Here is a 19,724-nt window from a genome sequence, read left to right on the forward strand (position 1 = left end):
GGGCAGGAAAAGCCTCGGAGAAGAAGCTCATTTGTGAGAAGCGATACCCCTCATATCTCTGCTTAGGTCTTTTTTTGTATTTGATCAGCAATCAGCAAAAGATAACAACAGAGCGCAAGGGAATCACATTTGCATTGCGTTTCGGTTGCTTCGAATAGATCACGAAAAACGATGTTAACCCTGAACCAATAGGCCATTTCAACAAACATCCGTCAATGCGCTCTGCTTTAGCAAGATCACGTACAAAAGGCGAACACCAAAAGCTCCTGCTTTAGCGACGGAACGCTCTTTGACTTCTTCACAAAAACAACCAAAATAGCCCAATCATGCCACCCAAGCTTTTGTTCTCTATATGATCTAGTCCTCAAAGGGGGGTCATTTTAATTAGTTAATAAAAAAAAACTACGCTCTCTTCCCTTCGCTCGCCCTTTGACCCCACGTTAAGCGTTTTTCTTTGGCCCGATCGTCATGATGGAGATGTTCAAATAACGCGCAATCTGGCCAAATACGGAGAGGATCATGTGGGTGTACTGCAGCGCCGCGCACCCCACCAGTCCCACCAAGGCCCAGCCCAACGTCGTCTCCACGGTGGCGCGGGCAACAACAGCGTCGCCGAGGTAGTGTGCCGCGGAGGCCATCATTAGCGTGCCCGTGTACAACACATAGTACAGGTGTACCGACTTGTACGGCATCACACAGAGGCGGGCTATGGTCAAGCGAGTAACGGTGATAGAGAGCAGGAGGCCGTAGCTGACCTCCAGGGCGAAAGGAAACCTGGCCGGCACGGCGGGGTAGAGCACAAAGATGTGCAGCACGAGTCCCGAGACGAAGGCGATGGGCAGCGCGGCTAAGAAAGGGACTAGTTTAGAGGAATGCACCGACGGTCGCACCACGACGTGGGCGATGTTGACGAGCACGGTCGAGGAGCACGAGAGCACAAACACGACAAATATCACCTCGCGCGCCGTCTCGAAGTGCACGGTGCCGTCGCTGTTTGGGAAGAGGAAGGACAGGGCGGCGGGGTACGGGATGTCGTAGGGCCCCACCACGGACATGGACCACAGCGACTCCTTCCAGATGGCGCTTAGGGTAAAAATGAGGCAGTTGACAAGGATGCCCTCCGTGGGACCGCTGACGTAGCCGAGGTCGAAGGTGCCGGTGCTAAATTGCTCCCATATAGCGGTGAAGAGGCCGAGGCAGGTGAGCGCCAGCGGCCAGAAACGAGCGGGGCCGTCAACGTACATGGCCAGCGTCACGTTCACCATCACAAAAGGGGTGAGAAAGGCGTCGCAGCCGTGATCGAAGAGCTCGCCGAGAGGGCTGCCGGCGCCGGTGCGACGAGCCTGCTTGCCATCAATCGCATCCAGAGTCTGATAGGCAAAAAGCGAAAAGGCGGCGTAGTAGAGCGCCCAGCTCGGGAAGTCGCCGTTTTCAAAGAAGTAGTAGTACAGGAGCACCAATGTGGAGGACATGCCGACGAGGAAACCCGTAAAAGTGATCTGGTTTGGGGCCACCGTCATGGGCACGAGACTCACGATGAAGTTCCAGTACGGCTGCAAGATGTAACGGCTCACGATGGAGAAGTCGGCGCCTGAGTACTTGTACTTCTTCAAGTTCGGCAAGTAAGATGGCGCGATGTATTCATTTTCCGCCGGTTTCAAGCTGTGCTTGCTCGCTACCGGTGCAGATGCCATTTCTGTTGATCTTTGAAAATTACGAACACCTGGGGAAATACAACATCAAAAAGAGATGTGATGTCGAATCAAAAAAGGCGAATCAACGGGCTCTCGCATGCCACCACAGACACAGGCGCATACAAACACACACGCACACACATGCAATCCGTGAAAGCTGGATTTAGAGCGCGCAGTGATCTCCTTTTCCAGGGTGTGAATGAACAACAGAGGTGCTGTGACAGGCTGCGACACACACACTTACACAGAGGAAAAAAAACTTATCACAGAAGGAAAATTCGTTTCCTTACCAGCACAGGTGAACGTCAGAAGAACGAGAAAAAAAGAGCAGGAAGTAGCGCCGCCATTCGAAGCGAATACATCAATACATACACGTATGCCGGTTGACACGTAGGCCGCCACGGAGACTACACAAGTCTTTGGATTCGTATTAAAGCGTGAAAGCGAAAAATACTGGGCGACACCTCCGGCTCCTCCCCTTCCCGCCGCCTCTTTCGTTGCGGAGACGTCACCGCTTCCACGCGAGCACACCGCTTTCCTCTCAAGACAGCGTAGCACCGAATTTCTACGTAAATCCTCTTTCAAATAAAGCTTTACCAAGTGTTAAACTGGCAATACATACCCCAAATCGTTGCCGATTTCGTGGCTCCCACGGTGCGCAAATTCACGCCGAGGAAAAAAAAACGTAAAAATAGAAAGTAATAATTTGATGGAGCTCTTCCAAAGCATCAGCACTTAATTGCAAGCAAAACAACCTTTATCAATTCATCACAATAGTAAGACAGAATCACTTAAGCGTTGAAACAATTAAGTATAATTATAAATATGTAAAGGCAGAGAGAGAGAAATATGTACATAAAATATATATAAGAGAAAAAGATTTCCTCCCTGATTTACGCAGTTTTGTCTTCTAACGCTGCAAGTGTGTCTTTCACGAGTTGATTGTAATCGACTTTCTCACCCGGTCGAAGGAGCTGTGTGAACGAGGTGATGAAAGGAACGGATACCGAGAGCAGCGTTTCGATTGAAATCCACTCATTCAGAGGCCGGAGGCAGAGCACCGAGCAATCAACCGCTCTTGAGGTGTCCGCTGCGGAGGCCTCACTCGTGCTGTCCGTCACGAACACAATCTGCAAGTTGTCCGGCGACCCTACGTCGAGCTGCTTCGCCAAGAGGTTGCGGATACGCATGTAACTCTTCGGTGTCAGCTTGGTGCCAACGTCGGTGGGGTCAAAGTAGGCGGTGATGAACGGATTTAGATCACCGTACGGGGTGTGGCGCATAATGAGTTTTTGCGCGGCGACACTCCCTGAGCTGTACAAGGCGATGTGCCGCGAGCCGCCGCGTTGCGCTTCGCAGCCGATGCAGCGGAAAAATTCATTGACATCCGGTAACACCTGCGTCTGGTGCTCGCCTTGCGCGTACACCTCCTCCAAAATGGCTGCCTGCACCGCTTTCACGTGCGTTTCCTTACTCCCCTTCTCCGTCTCCTCTTTGAAGTGGCGACCGAAGAGCTCACGTACGGCGCTGTTGGCGTCCTCATCGGCAAACCCGGCAGCTTTGCTCTTTGAAAAGGCTTCACTCAGCGTCAGCTCCGCGAGCGCGTCCGCCGAGTCGGTGACAGGTGGGTTGACCCGCTTCGCGGATATAAACACCGCGGCTGCCTCGACGTGCTGCACAAAGACCACATCGCTCGGGAAATGCGCCTTGGCGTAGGTGTCGTAGTGCCCTTCTGCCAACGGCATCATCACATTCCGCACAAACGGTAGTGGGGTTGTGGTGCCTTCAATGTCGCAGAGGAAGACGACGACGGGTGCCCCGGCATTGAGGTTGAACACGTTCGGAGTCGGCTCCACCGGCGAACCGCCGTCGGTTGAAAGACAAACACTGCGCTTACGCAGAGAGTCGTTGATATTCGGTGCCGGTATTCTCGTGCCTATCAGTTTTGGTTCAATGACAGACATGAGATGCTCATAGTTATCGTACGGAGGCAAGGTGTTCGTGAGATGCGCCAACTCCGTTTGCGCTTGGAAGCACTTCCACGCTACAACCTGCGGCATAGCTCTTTTGCTATCTTGATCTTATCGCCTTGTTTACTTTACTGAGTTCAACTATTCCACGTTGTTCACGCTTTTCGATTGAGCTACGCAGTGGATGAAAGGTGCGTATGAGTTGCGTGACCGTCAGCACTACCCGAAATTGATTAAATGAAGAAATAAAAGCAAATCTAAGGCGAAAATAGTTAGGAAAATCACGATTTGTTTCGTCTATGACAAAAAAAGCATCAGAGACCAATATATAAAAAATGATTTTTATTTTAAGTAGCAAAGAGAGTGTCACTAAACGTGTGCGTGCGCAATCGTGGTGTGTGTGTGTTACGCAGTCGCGATAGATTCACTCTAGTTGATGTGGGGATTGTGTGTGAGGGGGGAATGCGCGGGTGCGAGTGTGGTTTGCAACAAAAAACACACGGTACGCATGCGCCGCGTGGAATCTTATTTCTCGTTTTCAAAAGGTAAGAATGCAGCATTAGGGTGATAGAAAAAAAAGAAGCAGAGGGAAATTGAAAAAATAATAAAACAAGTTCTCACAACTCTTATGAGCGAAGGCTAAAGTGAGAGGATAAGAAAGCACTCGTCGGGAGGCCTCTTCTCCCCATCAATCTTCAACATGTGAGCACAGGCGCCGCTAACACCTTTCTAGATGTCACTTCTTTTCACAAAACGCACACTCTAGCTTGATCGAGACTTCACGGACATCAGAAACCGTGCCAACTACCAATTATTCCCGGCCAAATAAAAAGCAGTAGATGACGCTGCAGAAATACTCATATATAAATATGATGTCATCGCTATCGTACTGATCGATGCAACGGTGAATCTTCTTTCTTCTTCACCACTTATTCTGCTTTTGCTTTTCTAATGTTGTCCGTCTCCGGACGAAGGAAACGTAGAGCACCAGATATCGTAAGAAAACGTCTATACAAAAAAAAAAGAGAGAAAACGTGAAGGCAAGCGTAGAAACGCGGCCACAGAGGAGAAACAAAAACAAAGAGCGCTAGAAAATAAATGCCGAGGCTTGCAAAAGTAAGTTTGAAAGAAGCCTGAAAAACGTTTATCTCTGACACACGGAGGAAGCCATGACAACATTCAACAGCGGATGCAAAGGCTAGCCTTTAACCCGGCCCGTTTGTAGCACCGAAAGCACCTTCGTAGCGGCACTGTCCTCTAACGTGTTTTATTTCTTTTTTCTTCTGGTGAACGCTCTGAGTTATTTGCCTCTCCGCTGCTGCTATTGCTTTCCCTTCCTCTGCTTGTTGTGCTTCATTTGCCGACAGCGCGAAACAAAATAAAAGAAGTTGGTGTACAATTACATGCATGCACGTTGTATCAAAGAGGAGGCACAAAACGGAATCACCAAAGTGGAGGAAAAAAAAGACGAGAAAACAAAAACAAATATCAAAACAAAAGAGCAGCAACGGAGATGCTGAGAGTTGAAAGGATGGAACTCGCTACAACGGCTGCCTACGTACACAGAGCATCTACTCGCGCAGACACACAAAGACAACAACAACAAAAAATGGTACAGTTGGTTCAACACAATGAACGAAAACAACAAGTAGATCTAAAGTTACACGGGGAAAACGCCCAACGAATCAGAAGAAACAAACAAACAAAAAACGCATCATTGGAGCACACAAAACAACCAACCAAACAATAATAATAAACCCTCACGGGAGGGCATCACAGTTCTTCCCCCTCCCCCCCCCCCCTGCAGACACTGGGCAAACCAGAACAAGACAAACCAAAAGGAGAGAAGGGCTGCGCCTGTTCTTTTTCGCTAACGGCTTTCGCCAGCGCACGAGTCTTCTCAAGAAATGCGAGGGGCACAGGGGAGGGGGGGGGAGGGTAAAGTCGAAGAGCACTTAACATCTACACACTGTTCCCTTTTTCTACCCTGAACACATCAGTACCTTCTTGCCAGTCTTCCCGTTTCGACCAAGTAAAAAAAAGACCGCCGAGCTGCGCAAAAGGAATTCCAGCGACCGCAGGACGTCGCGCTCTACTACCCCTTCTCTGCGGTCTTCGCCTTGGACGCCGCCTTGGACGCTGCCTTCTTCACCGCCTTCTTCACCGCCTTCTTAGCCGGTGCCACGCGCTTCTTCGTGTTCACCTCTTTTATCGCCTTGGCCACCTGCACATCCAGCGGTTTGCGGAGCTCGTACAACTGCGACAGTGCAGAAAAGCGCTTCCTGTAGTTCAACCCCTTCACCACGTTGTAGTTCTCCCGCACGAACTCAGAGAACTCGCTCTTGCGGGACGGCCTCTTGCGCGTCTTCTTCTTGTTCATGCTGGGGTGGCTCTCTGCACGTTTCTGCAGCTCCTTCCGCTGCTGCTGCGAGAGCTCCTTGTACATCTTCGACAGCATACGACCGCGCTTCGCAATCGGCACGCCCTTCAGAGCCGGGTTGCTCTTCTGATCCATGAGGAAAATCGAGAACGGGCTAACGCCGCGGAGAACACGAGCCACACGGAACATTTTTTGCCACGCCTGAGCACGAATCAGAGGATCAAAAAGAACGGTAAAAAGAAAACAGCTCTAAAACGGATACGAAACAACAAGAACAAGAAAGCAAAAACAGAGAGCTGGCGGTAAGATTGGTTTTTCTTTGGCTCTGCTTCAGTTGATGATACCTGCGGAGAAGTTGAAAATCTGAAGCGCCGTATCCAGATGTTTTTCTTCCTTCTATGAGTTGCACTGATGAGAAAAACGAGAAGCAGACAGGTGGGCAAGAATGCAATGGATCTTTGCAGCCAACTTTACTTTTCTTTTTGGGGATATTTTTGATTCAGCAAAAGCGAAGGTTGATTCAGTTCGTAAGGCGCAGCAAATGTTTAAATGCCGTAATACAAGAAGCAGAACAAAAGAAGAGTTGGAAAGGCGATAAGAATGAGTGGGGTGTGCGCAGCGTCGCCACACAAGAGGAGGCACACTCTAACGTACTTCTCAGGTGTTTAAAAACAACACTGTGGAACGTTTTTCTTTTCCAGCATCTTTTCATCACTGTCTCCATTTTTATCATCGTGTGGAAGGCTTGTATAGTGATGCAGTAGGGCATTGCATTGAGGGGGAAAAAGCAAAGCAGCGAGCTGTCAGATGCGCAGAAACCAGACCGCCGGGCTGCCGCATCTTCTTCTGTCTTCACCTTTGTTAATTGCTTTTGATAGGACACGTCAAATAGACACAAAAATCAAACAGTGAAGCGACAAACTGTCGGTCGTGACAGTACGGTGAACGTAATAAACAAATAAGGAAAATACAGTTGGAAGTCGGGGGGAGGGGTAAGCGCAACGCAGAGCCCAACCAGAACCAAAACAAAAAAAATGGTAGAAGAGGGGAAGATGCGTTACCCCCAAACCCGAATCCAAAAAGAAAACGTATAAAATCTGAAATACGGAACAAGGTTGAATTTTCACCGTTTGAACGAACACGATTTCGAAAACCGAAACAAAACTAAATTACCGTGCCACGATAAATCCGTATCACAACGTAAACTCAGTCCACGCATCTGGGCCACCATTGGCTCTTATCAAACACCACCACAAGTACAAAAGTGAGAACACAGAAGTAAAAAACGGCTCCTCCGCGACCAACAAAAGTTGGATGCGTTCTTCAGGCAGAGTAACCAGGATGCCACTTTTTAAGTCCCTCCTGCACGCGCTGCGCAAGCACCTGCGCATCCAGCATCGCACAGTGAACACTGTTTTCGACACACTCTTCGCTCTTCCGGACCACCTCGTGATACCAACAAGACTCTGGCTCCTTCACACGTCTACTCTTTTGCGCCTCTTTCTGTGCCGTGGTTGCTCCGTTCTGCTGAGGCTCCGCAGCAGCCTGGAAGCACTCCGCCGCGACGGCCTCCAACACGCTCACGTCGAAGCACCGAATATCCTGCGCGTCCGGGATCCACTCCTGCGGGTCTGCCCGCATCTTCTCCATCAGCTTCGACACGTCACAGTAGCGGTGATGCTGCCAGATGGCCGCAGCGTACAGCCAGCGGATCGCCTGCAGGTCCATCAGCGTCGGGCTGTCCGGATCGCCTTTGTTGATGAGCACCACGCGCGGGTTGCGCACAAACGCGGCGTCGACTTGCCGCGCCTTGGTGCGATAGTCGTGGGTCAGAAAAGTAGCGTTGCGATACGGGATGAGGTGCGTGTCGATGCAGGTGTGCAACACGGTGTCTTCTTCCTCTATGGGAATGCGACCCGGGTGGCAGAAGAAGTGCACAATGCTGAGAGGCCTCGACCGCGCAGTCTTCTCACCGTTTGCGGGCACGGTCGCCGCGTCCGACGCCGCGACAGCACGGACACGGCGCCTGCGAGGAGGTCGAATCGGCACAAAGGCGTACTCTGCAGGCAGGGGCACACTGTTCGCCGTCACCGCGAACGCCTCCACGTCCACGGCGACAAACTGCACCTGAGACCACCCGCCAGCCGCTTCAATGCACGCGAGAAGACGCTCTTTGCTGCGCATCAGCCTTGCTGCATTGCGAGTCCACAACTTGCGTGGCGAGGCCGCTGGTGCCCGCTGCACGCCATCACGCGAGCCGGAGCTCTCCGGTCTGGTAAAGAGCGGTACGTCGGCCGGCGTGGGTGAGCGCCAGCTCGGGTACAGTTCTTTCAGCTTCGCCACCACCTCTGGAGCGGTGGAGATGGGCAGCGCCCATCCAGACGGCTCGGTATGCTTGTACCCTGGCACCACATCCAGTCCCTCCTCGCCGATGCTGGGCATCCCACGAAAGAGGTCGGCGTGTGCGGTGCGGAGGTGCGCACGGTTGAGCTCCTTGGCCACTGGAATCAAAATGCACGTGGCAAAATTGTTGCAGAGGAAGCGTGACGCCGGCGACGGTTTGCCATCAGCGGGGGAGAGGATGTACACGCCAGAGGGCTGAAGGCCGAATTTCGTACATGTGGCGGCATCGCTTGCGTTGGATGACGTATCTTCCTTGTCGCCAACAGGCGGCGTTGTGGCTGCCACCGTAGCCGTACCCTGGTTTCCCTCCGTTTTGGAGACCACCGCATCGTTTCCCGCAGCCGCGTTCAATAAAGCGGACACAACGCGGTAGCAGTCAGGACCCGACTTGGTGTCCCATCGATCAGTGCCCGTCGTGTCACTCGGCAGCAGGTGAGGAAAGTTTGTTTTAAAAAAACCGTCCTCCGCCTCGAAGAGCCACGCGTAGGTTTGAAAAGCAACGCCCAGCCTCAGGTCACGCTCCTCGATCAGCTTCTCGGCCAACTCAGCAGCGTTCAGTTCATCGCTGCTGTCGAGCGAGGCGTACTCGTCGTAGTTCTCGAGATCACTTTCGCTGTACATTATGAGGAGTGTGTCGATAATAGAAATTGATTTTACTAGCTACTTACTTTTTTAATAGTTTGCGTTGTTTTTACAAAGAAAGGAAAAAGAACGAGCAAGCCCTAAGATGCAGACGGAGCAGAAGTGTAGCGCGTTGGACTTCACAGAGGGGAGAGGATCCTCATTCTCTTTCCTTGAGGACTTTACTAAATACGCTCAGTTTAACGAGAAGACCTCCGGACGTGCCTTCACTAGTCGTATTACATTTTTGGCGCTTCGAGTTTTGTTTCAGGGTCGTAGTCGAGGGCATTGACAACGCAAAGCAACCGCAAGAAATGGTTCAGTGAAGTTCGAGCTCGTGGGCGTTGCGACGGCAAACCGTGGTATCATGTTCCTCTCCTTTTGAGGGGTCCCTTAAAGACATGTGTAGCATCTTGGATCTTGGTGTGGTTCGCTGACTACAACGGCTTCGTGTCACCGGTACCTAACCGGAAGGCACTGTCTACAGCAAAAAGACAGTGTACGAGCTGCATCGTACGGAGAGCAAAAACAGACAGAAGAAGATCACCCAAGTCTCCAGGGTGCAAGGGAGGAACAAATCATTTAACGATCACGAAAGAAGGGGAGAGGGAGGCGGGGGGGGGGGGAGCACATGTGCAATGCAAATTATATTGAGCCGATGTCCTTTTTTTTTTCACATCACGCTGTTGTCTCCTCAGTCCCTTCCAGCATCTTCGCAACGTTGTCAAACCGAAGAGCCTGCCCACGAAGCACCTCCATCGTCTCCTCAAGTGCCGACACCTTCGCCCGCTCCTTGTCTCGATCTGCCTTGCTCGTTGCAGCACGGCGTCGCAGCATCTCCAAGTCACTCTCCAGCGCCTTCAACGCGCGAATGTTGCGATCTTTGCTTGACGCCGCTGCCTCATACACCACCTTAGCGGCGCTCAGCTGTGATTGAATCTCGTTAAAGCGCGCAAGGTAGTCGTCGACCTTCGCCTTCAGCGCCTCTTGCTCTTTTTTGGCCTTGGCGAGTTCGTCCGTCTCGCTCGCCAGCAGCACCCGCAGCTCCGGTGCACGGCGAACGTTTTCCTCCGTCTTCTCCATCAATCCCGCCGTCTCTAGCTCGCGCTTTGCCACCAGTTCCTCAAACTTTTCCTTGCCAGAGTTGGAATGCGAGTCGTAGATCTCTTGCTGTCGAAGAAGGAGTTCCTTACGCGACGTCGCCCGCTGCTCGCGCTGCGCCAGGTCCTTCGACAGATCGTCCGCTTCTGCAATTTTCTTCTTCAGTTCCTCCGACATTTGCTTGCGCTGCTCCACGTCCCGCTCCTGCACCGCCTTGTACTCCGCTTCCGACTCTTCGTTCATCTTTTCAAGGGTGACTTGCACGCTCTTCACCTTGGCGAGCTTCTCCTTTTGCGCTTCTAGCTCCTTCTGCAGTTCAGCCTCCTGGCGCACCTTGTTGTCTAGTTCGTGCTGCTTGCTTTCAAGCTCCAGCTCGCGGTCACGGAGCCGCAGGAGTTGCTTGACCAGGCGCGTAGACAACGCAGACATTCCTCTGATGATCTGTATGTGATACTGATTATTATTGCGGTGCGTGTTGGTGTACGCGTGCGACGTAGCCTAATTCGGCAAAGCAGAAAGGAAGTTGGGATTTTGTTTGTATGTGCGTGTTTTGATTGGGTTAGGATTAATAATAATCATCATCATCAAATAACAATGATAGTGACCAACTGCTGCTCAACACTCGTGAAGACACACACACACACACACGCCACAGCTCCGCGGAATAAAGAGTACCGGTGAATCGATCAACTACGTCGTGCAAACAGCAACGTACTTCCGCCAGACCGGGACGGCGTTATGCGTCTAAAGGACAGGAAAAGGAAAAAAAAGATACACAAGCAGAAGCAGACAACACGCGGCGGTGCTGTTGATGTGAAGGGGAAACAAAAATTCTGCGTTGCAGAGGGTGATCAGCAAATGAAAACGTAGGTCGGGAAAGAAAGATGAGGGGGGGAACAAGAAGGAGCGACGGTGAGAGAAATAGTTGAGCTGTAGGCGGAAAAAGACAGTTTCTTTTCCGGGGGAGAGAAAGGAGCCGCGCGATGACCAGTTCTCACGCCGTTCGGGTAAAAGGTGCTGCTCGTGCTGTTGTACTCGAGAGGATTCGCGGCAATAAAACGTTAGCACCAATAAACCGGTTTTTGTCCCACCTGCAGTGCACCAGAGCTTGCCTTCCTTCCACTCCTTTTCGCTCAATTCTAAAAAAAAGGGGGGAGAAGGAAAAGGGCCGTCGAAGCGACGTGTCAAAAGATGTTGTAGTTCACTTGTGACATGTCAGACACATGGAATGCACTCACGAAGTGAGCAAAATCATTAAACAGAGAGATTTGCATTCAAGCGGATGTTGCGAACCTTTTCGTGGCACAGCAGGAGCTAAAAGGCGACAAGGAAAAAAAAAAGAGGAGAGAGGGGGAAAAACAGCCTGCTACGGCTTTGCGGTGTTGTTAAATGCTGCTTTCTTTTTGATCTCTCCCCATCGCGACAGCGGAAGAGAACAAAGGATTTTAAAGAATGATCCCACCCACGTGGAAAGACCCACTCCCCTTTCGAAAAGGGAAAAAGAAACGAAGAAAAACATCAGAAGCCAGTGCGCTGCCTTCACGAAACACCTTTCCCCGCCGTTAGCTCGTTTGGAGTTCGCGAAGATCTTCGGCGACAAATTTCTTGAAGTTGGCACCATCGCGGTTCGAAATTTCCGGTATAGTCAGGAACACGATCTTGCGCGGGTGGGTGGCGTCGAACATGTACAACGTGACGTCGCCGCCGTAGTGCGACATGACGTCCTTCGTCACCTTCTGCAGCATGTTCTCGCACACGCCACATGGGAAAAGCGGGTTGGCTTCCTTCTTGATGTTCATGCCATGCACAAACACCTCGCGCACACCCCAGGTCGGGACACCCAAGGAAGCCAGCTTCCCCATTGCGTTCTGCTCTGAGCAGCGCGAACCGCTTGGGGTGCTCAGCTCGTAGTTCACCGCAATCACCGCCCGACGGGGGCAGTTGCACCACGACCCGCTCGGCACGCCGACGACCGCCGTGTCATCAGGAATGACAGCATCGATGTGCTCCTCAATTGTGTTGTTGGCGTCGCCGCCGTTGCGGTGGCAGTGGCACTCATTCACGTCTACGAAGGTCAGCACGGAGGTCACCACCGGTCGGGTTGGGTCGTGCTTGCGCCAGCTGTTGTGTGCGTGATGTGTACGGAAGTTCAGGATCATACGCGTGACAACGATGAAGAACGAGTCGTCGTCTTCCCTCTTGAGGTCGATGACGTTGAAAGTCTCGTCTAGCTCGTAGCGGGCGCGGATAATGGAGCAGGCGTCCACGACGAACGGGAGGACGTTGAGTTTTGCAAACGCAGGTGCCGTTAGGTTCAGCAGATCGCCGACGCACCGCAGATAGTCCGGCAGCTTCACCGGCTCCTCCACACGGGGAAACGCCAGGAGTGCCTCCCGCAGTGGCATCTTGGTGTCGAGGTCACGAAGCGAGGACAGCGTCAAGAAGACCTCTGCCCACTGCGGCGGAACGCGGATAGCGAGGGAGTCAAAAGCGGCGTTGCCGAGCACCTGCATATCCCCGACCGTCCGCACACCCTCGCCCTCGAGAAACTGATAAAATGAGTCGGCTTCATTTTGAGAGAGAGAGTCTTCGATGACGTACTGGCCGTAGGTGCGCAAGGAGACGGCAGAGGCCTGCTCCTGCCGGTGGCCCACCGTCTTGTCCGCGTGAATGTAAAGACAGCTAATGCCGTTCCGGCACGATGTGTTAAAGCGACACATCGTCGGCACCACAGCAGGCAGCACGTTCGCCGCCTTGAGGCCCAAGGCAAGGAAGTAGCCCGCCGTCGGTGCAATTTGGTTCTGCGCCAGTCGCACGTACTGCCCCGCGTGTGCCACCACCAGCGGCAATCGTGGTAACGTGTCCAGCCGCATGCGCCACGCACCAGGTCGAAAGTGAATGCGCTCACACGAGCAGTTCGTCTTGGCGCATCCGAGGAAGCACCGATGCACCTTCTTTGGTGAGACGTAGAAACGGATCGGCGGCGGCTGGACGTCGCGTTTGTGGAAGAGGTAAAAAGAGACGCTGTTGACGTGCGAGGAGGTGACGGCGGCAGGAGTCGCCCTTCCAGCAGCCTGGGCAACGGAGGAGCCGAGGCTGGGGCTCAGCACCTCCGAGGTACCGCGAACAATCTCCTTTGGCGTGCCCCGGCTGTTGACGAGCGGTGACCTCTCCACATTCGCCGGTGAAAGCATCGTGGCGCCGGGGTGCAGCAGCGGTGTCTGGCACTCAATCGTGCTGGACTCCGGAGTGGAAGGGAAGTCGGTGTCGCGTTGTTTGTGGACGGCGGCGTAGCTGTTGAGGGGACGTAAGGAAGTCGACTCGTCCTGGCGGGGGTGCGATGCCTGGTCAGAGGTGAAAGCGAGCACAACGTAGGACTGCGCCTGCTGTGCCTCCTTCAACGGGAGATACCCCTTATAAAAAGGGATCGAGTTGAAGGTCTGCGTCGCTATTTCGGACATTATGAACAACGGAAACAAATAAATAAAAACACGTAAAATACAGAAAGAAGTTGTGTAAAGGGGGAAAAAAAGAGGTGACAAAAAAAACTACCAGAAGCGCACAGCAGATACGTCGTCCTTTAGGTGGAGTCTCACACGATGTGGGGTTTCCGGGGCTTCTTGTCAACCCAGCGAGAAACAAGAGGGAGAAGAAAGAGCGTAGAAGAGATCTGAGCAGACGCAAACGGAGAAAGACAGTTACTTTCGTTTCCTCTCTCTACTTTTCACTAATCGACTCATGTGCTCACGAAAGCGAATGCGTGAGGTATTTTACGGGAAGAGAACGCAGAATGATCCTCCGTTTTACTACAGCTATACGAAGTGTGTTGCGCAGGTTCATCAGCGTCACGTGCGAGGTGATACTTTTTTAGGTGTCAACACGGAACTCGTATTTCGCAAAGAGAATTCTTGCCTTGGAATCCGTTGAATATTCGTGGGGTTTTATGTTTCTTTTTCTTAGTGTGTTTTGAGAAGTAGTTTGTGTACACCAAAGCAGCAAAACACAGATCCAACCGTCGAGGGAACCCTGAAAGAAGATGTGTTCCTCGACGCTGTCAGCTGTTGCGGCACAGTATCAATAACAAGCAACGTAAGCGACAAGAAACCAAAACAATAGCCTATTCTCTTACCATCGTTTCTTCTTACTGTCTCCACGCCCTTTCCGTCCGGAACGCTTCTCCGAAGATGTCCGCATCGTAGTCGAACAGCGGATCGAGAGCGAAAGGCTGCACACAGTCATCATGCTCCGCGATCACCTCATGAAGGTCGGCCGCCAGTTCAAAGCGAAGCGCCTCAGCCTTTGTCTTTTCTGCAATGTGCTGCGTGCGTACGCCCTCCACATGGGTATCGTCGCTATCGTGTAGACCTGGAAGCGACACGCTGCTCACATCAGAAAGAGAAGATGAAGAGGATGAAGAGGTTGAAGCAGAGGCACCCCGTCCATTGTCGTGTCCCTCGTCCACCGCTTCAGTACCAATCTCCGCTTGAGGGGCTTCAGCTGCGCGGTGCGCAAAAGCTTTAGAGGCAGTGATTTTGGGCAGCGAATCAGCCCTCTCTCCTTCGCAGTCCACAGCTAAAATTTCGTCCAACGTGAGAGGCGCACAGGATGCGGTGGGCACGATGCGAGAGCTGGTGCACGGAGAAAAAGTTGGTGTTCCCGTACTGTGAACGGCACCCCCACAGGCAGCAGGCGCGACCACCGCAGCAGTTTCCGTGAAAAAATTATCGAAACTGGTCGACACGTCAGTGACGCCGCTGTCAAAGAAGGCGACCAGGTTTCCCGTATGCGTGCCTTCCCCCAGCTCCACCGTGACCAGCACATCCTCCTCCGCCTCAACGCAGCCGGGATTGCCTGCGCAATGTGTGAACACTGTGTCGGCGTAGGAAACGCCGTTGCTTGCATCAACGTACCGTACGGACGTTTCTTTGCCACGCTGCTGTTGCTGCTGCTGCTCAGCGCGTTGACGCTCCCGTTCTCGTTCCTGCAGGCGGCGGCGTACCTCAGCGTAGCTTGCGGCAGGCTTCCTCGCTGGGGTGTTTGACGCTCCACTGGGATCGCTCTTGTTGCCGCCGTCTTCGGAAGGCACCTCACCTTCGAGTTGAGCCAGCGCTTTGACCTTATCCTGCTCCGTTAGTTGTGTGAAAGTTGCGAGCAGCTCCAGCGCATCTTCTTCGCGACTATTCAGAAAAGCCTCGAGGCTGTCCAGAGCGGCATCTTGCGCGAAGGGTGCGGATGCGCTGAGGGAGTCGTGAGGAGAGCACGATGCAAGGGCGGCGTGAACTGTCGGCTCACCACACGTGCGCTGCTTGTGATAGAAGCGTTGCGTTGCGTCTCCCTCAACGTGTGGAGGAGGAGCATCGGACATGCTGTGTTCCTCAGCAACTAAATTTTAAAAATCGCGTCTCCGTAATCGTTCTCTTGCTTGTTGTGCGTGTGCGTGTGCTTATAGGCTACATGGGATGCAACGTGTGGCATTGCGATTTAGAAGATAAGCTTTTTTCGGCACCGTTATTAGATGCACCGCTCCTTTCTGAGTTACCGGCTGCAAAATGAGCCCTTTTCGAGCGTGAACACTTGTGAAAATCAACGACGTGGAGTAACAACAACTGAAAGAAACGAATCAAGAGAAGTACTTCTTTGAGATCCATGTAAGAGTCCATTTATGGATAAAACACTGCTGCAGCACGAATAGTAATAGCTAAACACCCAACTACAGTCGAAACGTCAGTATCCTCTGTATCTGGCGACGTGTGAAACGAGAAGCGCTCCAAACAAGAGTTTTGTGGTGTGTGAGTGTGTGTGTCAGTTTGCGTCAAACACGTTGTCGCTCAATACACGCGTCTACCCTTCCCATTAGTAACATCCGTCGACTTTACCGTTTCGAAGGAGGCCCGTCCACGCAGACGTACAAACGCCGTTTCTGCCTGGACGCACCTCGTTACTGCATACGTCGTCATGTGTTTTTGTTTGTTGAGTTTAATCATATCAGAATTATAGTGGAGAGAAAAAGAAATAAGCTGTTGAAGAGAGAGAGAAGGAAAAGGAAAGATACAAGAAAAGGAAAAAATAAGGAAACGTACGAAACACGAATCGACGTGGAAAACCACGAAAGTAATAAAAAAACAGATATATAAAAGAAAACGAAAGATAAAGGAAATTGTATGTTTTTATTTGTAGATGTGAAGACGCCTGGTAGCATGAAAGCGCGTGAAAGTCCACAATACATGAAGCTGCAGAACCCAGAAAGGACAAAAAAAGAGTTCACTAGAAGCCGGAAATGAACTTGAAAAAGGAAACCAAAAAAAAACGGCAAGCCATACAGAGGATTAAGACAGGATAAGAGAAGGAGAGAGAGAGCATCTGCGCCCCTCCTTCTTACTCTATCACTCTTTGCTGTTGATCGCACGTTCGAGTTTACTACTGCCTGACACCACAACGCCATGCGTGCAAACTCGTGCGCAGTAAATAGTGCTTCTTTTTTTTTTTGACTCTGCATCAAGTCATCCGTGACGGCATAAAAAAAAAGAAGAAATACATGAAGGGTTGCAAGCTCATCCGTAAACTAAAGAAGAATCTTTTCGTCTAACAAGAAAGATTGAAAGAGTTTTTACGGCATTCGTTTATTATTATTATTATTTTTGGAAATGCATGGGTGACGCCGCCGCCCTTGTTAATCGCGAGAAGATATGTGGCGCGCGTTGGCAACTCCCGCCAGAAAAGGTAGCAACAAAATTTTCGAAAAGCAAAAATTGGTCTGCGAGGATGGCTGCAGCATACAGGTGCAAGGGATTCTAAATAAAATGCAGAGAAGGCAGAAGCACGACGAAGAACTCACTTCTAGAGCATATCTCATTCAAAAATAAAAAGAGATGATAGTGGAGGCAAAGGCCACACAGAGTACTCGTCGAGGAAGAAACGCATCATATATATTTGACTGTTGAAGAATCGCACCTATGTATATTTTGTATTTCTTTTGCGAAGAATGAACACACAAAAAAAAAAAAACAGTAAGAAAACCAGAAACGACAGAAGGCTGCGCCGCAGCAGGAAAACACGTCTGTCTGTGAGGCCATTTTGTTTTGCTATTTTTGTTGCTCCTTTTCATGCGCGAGAGAAAGGAAGAGAAAGAAGTAAAAAAAAACCCAATTGAGACCATTGTGGAGGCTTCTTACTGGAGATGAACTGGTCAACGCATCTTTGCCCAGCAACAGTGAACTGCGTGGTCTCCTATTTTCCCCTTCATCTTTGAAACCACTTCATCTGCCTGTCCACCCCCTCTTCTTCATGGTATTGACGTGATCGTAAAGTGCAATGTCGCGTGTGCTGAACTCCCTCTCGCAGCAGCAGTACAGGAAAGTTAAGAATAGTAGTTGCACTTCGAAGAAAGGGGAAACAATTGTAAACGAAGAAGTTGAAGGAGACTCTTTGAAAGAGCTGCTTTGGAAGAAAAAAAGAAAAAAAGATATAATGAACTGGAAAGGTGGACACAACATCGTTGCGACAACCCGTTCAATAGTAATCATAATAAATGGCAAAACAGAAGCCTGAACCGTAAGCAACAGAAGATGACAGTGCGGGAAACAAAGACAGATAAAAAAAACCATTTTATTTTCTTTTTCCTTGAAAAAGAGAAAAGCCGTCTTCCGTTTCATTTTATGTTGCTGATTGCTAGCGCTGACGACCGAAGCATGCGCATACCATTCAATTAATCGTCAGGTGATCAACGGTCGCGAGCAGGTCGATTCAGAGCGGAACAAGAAGAGCTAGAAAAGAGAGAGAGAGCGAGATCAACAATATTAATAATAAAAATTGATAAAGCAGTAAACATGAAAAACAAAAACGTTTTGGGTTTACCCGCGGCTGTCACAAGAGAAAGAACAGAAAAAAGCGGGGTACCGCAGAGATAAAACACGCAGTTGCAATTCATGTTGCATGCCAGGGGGCGTTCCGTTCTTTATTTTTCTTTTTTTTGACCTGCTCCGTGTGTGTTCCCGCGTTCTGCATTGCCTTTAACGTGTAGAAGAGAGAGAAGAGAAATACAAACACAGCAAACAAGACAAAGGGAAAAAAGGCTAGTCAAAAGAAAGGCTATTAGAAGAAAAGAAAAAAAAAGACAACGTACGCCTCGCACAAGCAAACAGAGAAAAAAAAAGGAGAGGAAGCTGGAGAAAGGGGGTGTAGTCTTCAGAGCAAGCGAAAAAAAAATGAGAAGGTTTGCGAGAGCATTATCAGGGAAAAAAGAAGACAGAAGGATACGAGGGGTGGGTGGGGACAAAACAGAAGAGAGGAACACACCCACTGGAAGGCGGAGAGAGAGGGGCAGCCCCTCGTTGGTCGTTCCTCCTGCCCTATTTATGAAAAGGCAGAAAAGAAGAAGGTAACGTCGGGCTGCGAGTGCAATGCCGGCTGCGTTCCTCCCCCCCCCCCCCAACGTTGTGCTTCACCCGTGGCTCCCACCTGTCTTTCTCCCTCTCTCGCACTCATTTTAAATCCACCCGGTTCTTTATCAAGAAGAGGAGTAGTTGAGAAATGCAAGGAGGAAAACTAAATAATTGGAATCCGCGAGGCAATCAACAGAACATTCTGAGAACGAGAAACAGAAACAGGTGAGAGAGGGTTTATGTGTTATAAAACCGCAGACCCCTCCCAGTTCGACGCGTCGTCAAGGCTTTTTCTCTTCTTTTTTTTTATGTTTATAAAAAAGGGAAAGAAAACGATTTTTGACCAAGGGATGAAGAGAGAAAAACAAATAACTCACAAGGAAAAAAGGCATATAAAGAAAAATGACAGAACGATAGTCTCGTTTCTCTGTTGTGGCTCGCCATCAGCTTAGATGGGTTCCTTTTTTTCTTTGTTCTCGCAACATCTTCTCCTTCCTCAACGAGCTAGTCCATGTATGTCTGCTTGCGTGGAAACACCCACTGCCCAAAGGAGAAAAGAAAGCCGGTCATGATAGGCACCGCGAGAGGGAGAGTACAAATGCACAACAGAGGAGAATTTTCGAACGCTTTAAGAAAACAAAAGTATGAAACAAATCGTTTAGGAACCGCGAAAATGAGTTGGCGCAACAAGGTTTTTTGTGTCGTTGTATTTCTTGAAATAAAAAGCTCCTTTCGGCCCGATCGGCTCTCTACAAGCAGAAGACGAAAAGAAAAACGGTTTTCAGACGATCTGTAAGTGAAGCAGCACTCCTTTTGCTTGGAACAATCCAGAAAACAGTGACGAGCTTTGATGTCGTCAAATGAGTTTATTGTTTTCTTTTTTTCAACTTACATGATCTGGTACAAGCTCACGTAGAAAACCCAAATCACCTTTGTTTGCGCTTGCGCATCCGTGGAAGTGTAGTGGCGGCAGAAAACTCAGAAAAGCCATCTTCTTTTTGAGGGTGGCGGAGGGGCTCCGATTCTGGGAATGAGAAGGAACAAATCAATCTTCAAAAGACGTAAACTAATGAAAATAGTAAAAAGAAACAACAAAGAGTGTGGGTTTTAACTCCCAATAATAGGTATATAGTGATATATATATATATATATATATATAAATAAATAAGTCGTC

At 50.4% G+C, this 19,724-nt stretch overlaps 8 protein-coding genes across 11 annotated transcripts; all 8 read right to left on the reverse strand.

Moving 5' to 3' along the window:
- Nucleotides 1-440: 440 nt before the first annotated feature.
- Nucleotides 441-1,980, reverse strand: ABB37_04026 (putative mitochondrial choline/ethanolamine phosphotransferase (CEPT); the record flags this gene model as incomplete). The annotated part of the gene is made up of 1 exon (XM_015801552.1): nucleotides 441-1,980. The coding sequence occupies exon 1, from the start codon at nucleotides 1,692-1,694 to the stop codon at nucleotides 441-443; it is 1,254 nt and encodes a 417-aa protein (XP_015660172.1). The 5' UTR covers nucleotides 1,695-1,980.
- Nucleotides 1,981-2,587: 607 nt separating this feature from the next.
- Nucleotides 2,588-4,189, reverse strand: ABB37_04027 (hypothetical protein; the record flags this gene model as incomplete). The annotated part of the gene is made up of 1 exon (XM_015801553.1): nucleotides 2,588-4,189. Exon 1 carries the CDS (start codon nucleotides 3,752-3,754, stop codon nucleotides 2,588-2,590), a length of 1,167 nt encoding a protein of 388 aa, XP_015660173.1. The 5' UTR covers nucleotides 3,755-4,189.
- A 1,570-nt stretch (nucleotides 4,190-5,759) lies between these two features.
- Nucleotides 5,760-6,523, reverse strand: ABB37_04028 (putative mitochondrial kinetoplast DNA-associated protein; the record flags this gene model as incomplete). Its single annotated transcript, XM_015801554.1, has 1 exon — nucleotides 5,760-6,523. The coding sequence occupies exon 1, from the start codon at nucleotides 6,231-6,233 to the stop codon at nucleotides 5,760-5,762; it is 474 nt and encodes a 157-aa protein (XP_015660174.1). The 5' UTR covers nucleotides 6,234-6,523.
- Nucleotides 6,524-7,367: 844 nt separating this feature from the next.
- ABB37_04029 (RNA Interference Factor 4) lies at nucleotides 7,368-9,170 on the reverse strand (the record flags this gene model as incomplete). Of its 3 annotated transcripts, none has more annotated exons than XM_015801557.1 (1): nucleotides 7,368-9,170. In XM_015801557.1, exon 1 carries the CDS (start codon nucleotides 9,066-9,068, stop codon nucleotides 7,368-7,370), a length of 1,701 nt encoding a protein of 566 aa, XP_015660177.1. In that variant the 5' UTR covers nucleotides 9,069-9,170. The 3 variants fall into 3 exon arrangements, with proteins under 3 accessions (XP_015660177.1, XP_015660176.1, XP_015660175.1); XM_015801556.1 differs by having other exon boundaries at nucleotides 7,368-9,115; XM_015801555.1 differs by having other exon boundaries at nucleotides 7,368-9,111.
- A 576-nt stretch (nucleotides 9,171-9,746) lies between these two features.
- On the reverse strand, nucleotides 9,747-11,003 carry ABB37_04030 (hypothetical protein; the record flags this gene model as incomplete). The annotated part of the gene is made up of 1 exon (XM_015801558.1): nucleotides 9,747-11,003. Exon 1 carries the CDS (start codon nucleotides 10,596-10,598, stop codon nucleotides 9,747-9,749), a length of 852 nt encoding a protein of 283 aa, XP_015660178.1. The 5' UTR covers nucleotides 10,599-11,003.
- A 728-nt stretch (nucleotides 11,004-11,731) lies between these two features.
- On the reverse strand, nucleotides 11,732-13,789 carry ABB37_04031 (hypothetical protein; the record flags this gene model as incomplete). 2 transcript variants are annotated; one of them, XM_015801560.1, is made up of 1 exon in its annotated part: nucleotides 11,732-13,789. In XM_015801560.1, the coding sequence occupies exon 1, from the start codon at nucleotides 13,628-13,630 to the stop codon at nucleotides 11,732-11,734; it is 1,899 nt and encodes a 632-aa protein (XP_015660180.1). In that variant the 5' UTR covers nucleotides 13,631-13,789. The 2 variants fall into 2 exon arrangements, with proteins under 2 accessions (XP_015660180.1, XP_015660179.1); XM_015801559.1 differs by having other exon boundaries at nucleotides 11,732-13,786.
- Nucleotides 13,790-14,310: 521 nt separating this feature from the next.
- Nucleotides 14,311-15,776, reverse strand: ABB37_04032 (hypothetical protein; the record flags this gene model as incomplete). The annotated part of the gene is made up of 1 exon (XM_015801561.1): nucleotides 14,311-15,776. The coding sequence occupies exon 1, from the start codon at nucleotides 15,532-15,534 to the stop codon at nucleotides 14,311-14,313; it is 1,224 nt and encodes a 407-aa protein (XP_015660181.1). The 5' UTR covers nucleotides 15,535-15,776.
- A 1,649-nt stretch (nucleotides 15,777-17,425) lies between these two features.
- On the reverse strand, nucleotides 17,426-17,821 carry ABB37_04033 (hypothetical protein; the record flags this gene model as incomplete). The annotated part of the gene is made up of 1 exon (XM_015801562.1): nucleotides 17,426-17,821. The coding sequence occupies one exon, from the start codon at nucleotides 17,819-17,821 to the stop codon at nucleotides 17,426-17,428; it is 396 nt and encodes a 131-aa protein (XP_015660182.1).
- Between the last annotated feature and the right edge of the window lie 1,903 nt (nucleotides 17,822-19,724).

The sequence above is a fragment of the Leptomonas pyrrhocoris genome (genome assembly GCF_001293395.1).
Source record: "Leptomonas pyrrhocoris isolate H10 chromosome Unknown, whole genome shotgun sequence".
Taxonomy (NCBI): domain Eukaryota; phylum Euglenozoa; class Kinetoplastea; order Trypanosomatida; family Trypanosomatidae; genus Leptomonas; species Leptomonas pyrrhocoris.